This window comes from Saccopteryx bilineata, chromosome 7 (genome assembly GCF_036850765.1).
Source record: "Saccopteryx bilineata isolate mSacBil1 chromosome 7, mSacBil1_pri_phased_curated, whole genome shotgun sequence".
Taxonomy (NCBI): Eukaryota; Metazoa; Chordata; class Mammalia; order Chiroptera; family Emballonuridae; genus Saccopteryx; species Saccopteryx bilineata.
The window spans coordinates 72,613,717-72,621,546 of NC_089496.1; the positions used below are offsets into that span (position 1 = coordinate 72,613,717).

General features: G+C 37.4%; 1 protein-coding gene across 2 annotated transcripts in view; it reads left to right on the forward strand.

Moving 5' to 3' along the window:
* Window positions 1-6,697, forward strand: part of MORF4L1 (mortality factor 4 like 1) — a 44,789-nt gene extending 38,092 nt beyond the window's left edge. For both annotated transcript variants that reach the window (XM_066238287.1, XM_066238288.1), the window contains 5 exons: window positions 577-678; window positions 2,201-2,289; window positions 2,954-3,126; window positions 3,386-3,470; window positions 5,954-6,697. In XM_066238287.1, coding sequence (XP_066094384.1) covers window positions 577-678; window positions 2,201-2,289; window positions 2,954-3,126; window positions 3,386-3,470; window positions 5,954-6,038 — 534 coding nt within the window. In that variant the 3' untranslated portion in view covers window positions 6,039-6,697. The remainder of the gene's footprint in view (window positions 1-576; window positions 679-2,200; window positions 2,290-2,953; window positions 3,127-3,385; window positions 3,471-5,953) is intronic.
* Window positions 6,698-7,830: the final 1,133 nt, after the last annotated feature.

The following is a 7,830-nucleotide window of genomic DNA, read 5'->3' on the forward strand; positions in this document are numbered from 1 at the left end:
CTGATAAGTCTCATTTCTTATTTACTATGTTTATAACTCCCAAAGTTATGAATTATAACTCTGAAAGCAGGGTTATAATTCTTATCTGACATTTCACATTTCTGAAGCTGATGTTATAAAGCAGTGTTATACTTATAACGTGGAATGTTTTCAAAATCAGGCATCTTTGAACAGTTTATTGAAGACTCTAGCAGTTAGAATATTGAATTTTCTGTTTTAAAGATATAACTAAGATAGTTGTATTTGGAATAGTCATTATATATCAACAATAAATATGAAAACACTAAAAGCACAACAAATAAACACTAAAAGTGCTCATTTACAGAAATGGGAATTTGCTAAAGAATTTTTGTTTTCACAGCAAAATATTCAGACCAACTCTCTATCAAGGATAGATTGCTATTTCCCAGCAGCTAGCTTTAAGGTCTTTTCATTTATGATTTTTGAAATGATAATCTGACTGCCTGTTTGAGTACTCTATACCCAGTGCTTCTCAAGGCCAAGAAAAATCTTGTCTTTCAGAATAGCCATTCAGTAAGAAAAGACCTTTTAGAATATTTTCCTTTTTCCATTTAGGAGGAAACATTCATGAACAGAGTTGAAGTTAAAGTAAAGATTCCTGAAGAACTAAAACCATGGCTTGTTGATGATTGGGACTTAATTACCCGGCAGAAACAGGTAACTTGAAAATTACACTGATTATAATATAGATGTGTTCTTTCTAGTTTGAAAAAAACTTTTAAAGGAAAAGGTTGTATAGATGATCATAATATTGAAATTGTGTGACTAATGAATGCTTTATTTCAGAGACTGAACAATTTGATCATCAGAAAGAATGACTTGGGGAGGAATAAAGTATTTATATAAAAGTTTGTGAGGTTATCATGATAAAAAGTGGAGATAACTCATTTTGGAGGTTGCTTGAGGTCCCACCTCAAGCAATTCTTTTTCTTTCTTTCTTTTTTTTAACAGGGACAGAGAGAGGGATAGACAGGGACAGACAGACAGGAAGGGAGAGATGAGAAGCATCAATCATTAGTTTTTCGTTGTGCATTGCAATACCTTAATTGTTCATTGATTGCTTTCTCATATGTGCCTTGACCGTGGGCCTTCAGCAGACTGAGTAACCCCTTGCTGGAGCCAGCGACCTTGGGCTCAAGCTGATGAGCTTTTGCTCAAACCAGATGAGCCCTCACTCAAGCTGGCAACCTCAGGGGTCTTGAACCTGGGTCTTCCGCATCCCAGTCTGATGCTCGATCCACTGCGCCACCGCTCAGTCAGGCTCAAGCAATTCTTTACCAATTCTGAAAAAATTGGTAAAGGCAAGCATGGGTTTCCTGTCATAACTGTCATTGAAAATGGGACATCCCCACATATGTCACTACTAGTGGAATATAATAGGAAGCACACAATGCCACCTGTAAGGTATTCATGGCCTCCAGAAGCACCCAAATCCAGTCAAGTTTCTAGGTCTAGCTACTGAGGTATATTTGTAACACGACAAGGATGCAGACGTCAAACTCCAGAATGAGGAACTCTATAAGATGAACCAATTTCTTGTAACAAATGGCGTGGGGAGGGTTGGGGAAGAGTAGAGACTTCGTGAGAATTACGAGACTTAAGGCAGGTAAATCATATACAACACGTAGACTTCATTTGATTCTTGATTTGTGTCTGGCTAAACTGCTATGATTGAAACCTTGGCTTTACCATTTACATCTGAGTTGGGACAAGTTACCTAGCCTTTTTATATTTTGGTTCCCACCTTTAGTGGAGTTAATGACATCTGCCTTATGGTTGATAAGATGAAAACATAATGTTAATGCTCTGGACCGGGTCTGGTATGTGATACACATAGAGTAAGTGATTGATAACATGGAGATACATTTATGTGTGGTGTGTTCCAGATATAGTGGTAGTTTATGTGTGTCCATTTGGTCACCATAGAGCTGTGCTATCCAATATTGCAGCCACTAGCCATATTTGGCTGTTTAACTGAAGGTAAGTAAAATTAAAATTTCAGTTCCTTGACCACATTAGCCATATTTCAAATGCTGAACAGTTTTTTATTTCTTTGCAATACTGTTGGTCGATCTTTTATCATTGAAGCTTTAGAAAAGTTATATTAAAGCATTTAAGCTTTGCTAGTGTAATTTAAAAAAACAACAACTCGTATTCAAGTGTATTTTTGTTTTTATAGCTCTTCTATCTTCCTGCCAAGAAGAACGTGGATTCCATTCTGGAGGATTATGCAAATTACAAGAAATCTCGAGGAAACACAGATAATAAGTAGGAATATACACATGTTTGAAGTATATTCAAAGACTTTTTTTTTAGAGAAGGAGAGAGATGAGAAGCATCAACTCATAGTTGTGGCCCTTTGGTTGTTCATTGATTGCTTCTCATATGCGCCTTGACTTGGTGGCTCCAACCAAGCCAGTGACCCCTTGCTCAAGCCAGCAGCTTGGGCTTCAAGCCAGCAATCTTTGTGTTCAAGCTGGTGAGCCTGTGCTCAAGCTGTTAACCTCAGGGTTTCGAATCTTGGACCTCAGTGTCCCAGGTTGAACACTATCCATTGCACCACCACCGGTTAGACCCAAAGTCATTTTTCTTTCAAATATTTTTTTTTTAAATAAGTTCTCTGAAATGTGTACCTACTTTAATACCATCAAATACTAGCAAAATTGAATTTCATTGACATGGGTTTGGCTGTTAGACTTTTTCTTCCGATTGGAAATATTTTAGGTAAAATTGAAGCTATTATAAATATGTATTTAACCATGTACATATATAACCATTTAAAAGCAGTTTTTAAAAAAATATTAAAGCCACTTTTAGCTTGAAGGGAGCCTTGAACTTAATCCTTATGCTTGTGTTGGTTGAATTAATCCCCATCTCTCAGATCTTTTCAATGACCTGTTTTGGAAGTAAATTATTTTTGTTCATTTATTAGGGAGTATGCTGTTAATGAAGTTGTGGCAGGGATAAAGGAATACTTCAATGTGATGTTGGGCACTCAGCTGCTCTACAAATTTGAGAGACCACAGTATGCTGAGATCCTTGCAGACCACCCCGATGCACCTATGTCCCAGGTGTATGGAGCGCCACATCTACTGAGATTATTTGGTAATACGCCATTTAGAAAACAAAATTTTACTTTGTCTTTCCTCATTGATATCAAGGAGTAACAAAATAACATTCCATTCTAATTTAAACTTTTATTTAAAATGATGAATGCATGTCAAAGTTTGTGTAAAAATCAGGAGTTTCTAAAATCATGTATTTAAAAGAATTGGTGATAGTTAGTTACATTTGCTCACATAATTAAAATTATTTGTAATGCTACCTTGGATGTAACTTTGACCAGATTATTTTGTTTAAATAGTACGAATTGGCGCAATGCTGGCCTACACACCTCTGGATGAGAAGAGCCTTGCTTTATTACTGAATTATCTTCATGATTTCCTAAAGTAAGTGTGAGGGTATGCTTGAAATGAAAAACATGCCTTAGTACAGTATACTGAAGATTACTCTGATAGATTGACACTATAGATAGTGTAGTATAAAACTGAAGTAAATAAAACAATGGTATTGGTACAGTAGTTATGTTAATGGAATAAGGTACCAAATGTATGGGAATATCAGACGTGATAGAAGCTAGTGGAATGATGGAATACTAGAAAATGGGAGCAACGGGCTAGTCTTTAGAAAGAAACAAAGTTAGGTCCACACTATTAAGCATAAAAATTTTAGATGAATCGAAAATTTAAATTGTGAAGACTCCCCTGGCCTGTTGGCTCAGTAGTAGAGTGTTGGCCTGGCATGTGGGAGTCTCGGGTTTGATTCCCAGCCAGGGCACACAGGAGAAGCGCCCATTTGCTTCTCCACCCCTCCCCTTCTCCTTTGTCTCTCTCTTCCCCTCCCGCAAAGTTGGCTGGGGTGCTGGGGATGGCCCTATGACCTCTACCTCAGGCGCTAGAATGGCTCTGATTGCAGCAGAGCAACGCCCCCTGGTGGGCATGCCGGGTGGATCCCGGTCGGGCACATGCGGGAGTCTGCCTCCCTGTTTCCAACTTCAGAAAAATACAAAAAAAATAAAAATAAATTGTGAAGACTAAGAGAATGAAGGGGGAAATGTAGGGCATTATTTTTATAACTTTTATAGTGAGAATGGTCTTTCTAAAAATTCAGTGATACAGAAGATGATTGATAAATTTGACTACCAATATATAAAATTCTATGTGATAAGAATATGGTCTTAAAGATGAAAGGAATAGATCTTACATATATGTTAAAGGACCTGGTAACTTTAACACACACAAGAGTTCTTGCAGTAAGGAAAAAGATGAAAGAAACAGTGGTAAGTAGGACATCAGAAATTCAAAGACATGGAAGTATAAAAGGTGTTGAACATTAAGACCAGGTATCTCTTGTTAGTTTATCTAAAAATAAAAAGGTTGAAGAAACGGGGGAAAGGCTAGATGGGTTTCCATAGGATTTAGTAGGGCGTTTGAAAAGTTATGCTTTTGGGAACTTACCCTATAGAAATATTAAGTGCAAAAAGAGTTTCAAGCAATTTGCAGTAGAGAATATGGTGTGATTCTCCTCATTTGTAGAGAAACATTTTTAGTCTTTGGGAAAGATCTGGAGAAGTCTGGCTCATACTTAACAGTGGATTATTTCGTGGGCATAGTACTGAAAGGAGAGGTTGAAGTTTTCCGTTTCCACTTTACACATTTCTGTATTTGAAATTTTTTTTTTTATTGTGAGACAGAGAGGGACAGATAGGGACAGACCGGCAGGAAGGGAGAAAGATGAGAAGCATCAGTTCTTTGTGGTGGCACATTACTGATAGTTGTTCATTGATTGCTTTCTCATATGTGTCTGGGGGGGTGGGCTACAGCAGAGTGAGTGACCTCTTGCTCAAGCCAGATGTGCTTGTGCTCTAGCGGTGACCTCAGGATTTCAAACCTGGGTCCTCTGCGTCCATGTCCAATGCTCTGTCCACAGCACCACCGCCTGGTCAGGCTGTATTTGAATTTTCTTTTTATTTTATCTTTTGGATTTTTCTGAAGTGAGAAGTAGGGAAGCAGAGTCAGACTCCTGCATGCGCCAGACTGGGATCTACCCGTCAAGCCCACCAGGGGGCGATGCTCTGCCCCTCTGGAGAGTTTGCTGCATTGCAACACGAGTCATTCTAGCGCCTGAGGTGGAGGCCGTGGAGCCTGTGGAGCCTGTGGAGCCGTCCTCAGTGCCCAGGCCAACTTTGCTCCAATGGAGGGGAAGAGAGAGACAGAAAGGGAGAGTGGGAGGAGTTGAGAAGCAGATGGGCGCTTCTCCTGTGTGCCCTGAGCGGGAATCAAACCTGGGACTTCCACACACTGGGCTGACACTCTACCACTGAGCCAACCAGCCAGGGCCTCTTTTTTATATATATAATAAAAAATTTAAAAATGCAACGTGAGCCTAGGAACTTAAATAGCTTTATAGTCTTTGATCAGTGATAAATACCTTTCTTTACTTCTATTTTTTATAACATGAAACTGCTCTATTGACATTTCAGGTTACTTTGATTTTTATGGTTGGTGTTCAAGTTTACTTGTCAGTTTCTGAATATATTTAATTTGAATAAAGAATAAACACCAAATGTTATTCTTTGAGGGTAACACCATGACCTTTCCTTAAAAGATAGAGTTGAAGCTCTCAAGTTGGTATTAAGATAACTATTCTTGCTGTTTTGAAATTAGGGGAGTAATTCTGGACTTCATTTTCTATGCATTGTTACCTGGTATATATCTCTATTATTGTTAGTTGTAATTATATGGTTTTATTATGAAGTGATTATTTTAGAATATGTTAATTTTTGTATGACTTTTGTATATAATAAATGAGAAGAAATTTGAATCAACACATGTTTCTTTTTCATTTGTAACGAGGAACATTTTATTTTCAGATACCTGGCAAAGAATTCTGCAACTTTGTTTAGTGCCAGCGATTATGAAGTGGCTCCTCCTGAGTACCACCGGAAAGCGGTGTGAGGCGCATACTACAGTTACGTTTGGATCTCTGTAACACATTTCTGTTCTTAGTCCTCCTGTACAAATGATGTACTTTGAAAATGTTAGTGTATAACAGAGTTGATGTTTGTTTTCTGTTTGAGTTAAACAGAGAAAATAAAAGGGGTTATAGCTCCTTTTTTCTTTTTCTTTTCATTTTTTAAATTTTATTTCAAAGTTGCTACCAGTGTATTGATGGACAATGGAGAGACATACTGTAGAGTGTTCTTTTGCCTAGTTGACAAAGCTGCTTTTGAATGCTGGTGGTTCTATTCCTTTGACACTACGCACTTTTATAATATGTGTTAATGCTATATGACAAAATGCTCTGATTCCTAGTGCCAAAGGTCCAATTCAGTGTATATAACTGATCACACTCATCCATTTGTGCTCTTTTTTTTTTTTATTGGTGCTTAAAGTAAAGAGCTTATCCTTTGCAAGTCATCCACATTGTTCCTTAGGCATTTTATCTACTCAGATTGTTGAAGAGTGGTGGCTTGTTTATGGTTTTTGTATTTGTGTCTAATGCACGTTTTAACATGATAGGCGCAATGCATTGTGTAGCTACAGTTTTCTGGAAAAGCCAATCTTTTAGGAATTGTTTTTCAGATCTTCAATAAATTTTTTCTTTAAATTTCAAAGAGCAGTGTGCTTGTGTGGATGCATTATACAACCTTTGTATATTGTGTGTTCTTTGTGTATTCCTTCTTGTATTTAGACTCATCTTTCAGGTGGGTGTTTAATTTTCTTTGGCCTTTATGGAATGAGACACTTGGCTTCAGTACCTGCCTCTAATCCGTGGCAGCTCTGGCAGCTTGCTCTCTTGAGTTCTTTTGAGTTGTGGCTAAGAAGTTGGAGGTTGACATGACTTTATTTCCCTATAAACTAAGTTTGGGCATTAAGGGACTTTTCTTTTAAAGATTTTATTTACTGATTTTACAGAGAGAGGAGGGGATGGGGTATGAAAAGTAGTTGCTTCACTCTAGCTGGTCATTGCTTGTTTGTCATACGTGTCTTGACCAGACAATACCAGAGTTTTGAACTAGCCACCTCAATGTTTCAGGTCAGTGCTCTGTCCACTGAGCCACTAAGTGGACTTAATACCTGTCTGACAACTTGCTGTCATTATGTAGGATGTTTATCAACATTTACAATCCTGAAAATTCAGGGTTTTAATTATTCATTAAGGACCCCCCCCCCCAATCCACTTAAATATAGCATAAGAATAGAACATTGAGCCCTGGCCAGATAACTTGGTTGGTTAGAGCATTGTCATGAAACACATCTTTCTCTCTCAAATTAGTAAATTAAAAACAAATTGATAGATTTGCCTTGTGATATTAAGGAAGCTAATATCTTCCAATTTATTGATTTTAGAGAGAGAGTGTCGTAATGAGAGAAAAATCGATTTGTTGTTCTACTTATGTATCGAACCTGCAACCTTTGCATATCGAGATGACACTCCAGCAAACTGAGCTACCTGGCCAGGGCCTACTCATAATTCTTAATGTGGCTCCAGAATAACTTGTGCATTAATAACAGCTGGAGTCAAGATGGTCCTCAGGTGATGATTATGGTGTTTCTTACCAAAAAGTGAAGTTAGTTTAATTTTAAAACCATTTTTTATTGAGGTATTAACTTGGTTTCAGGTATACAATATGATTTGATATTTACATAGATTGTGAAATGATCAAAAAGTCTAACATCCATCACTCTGTAGCTCATTACAATTTTTTGAACCATTTTTTATTTTTATTTTTTTATTTATTATTTT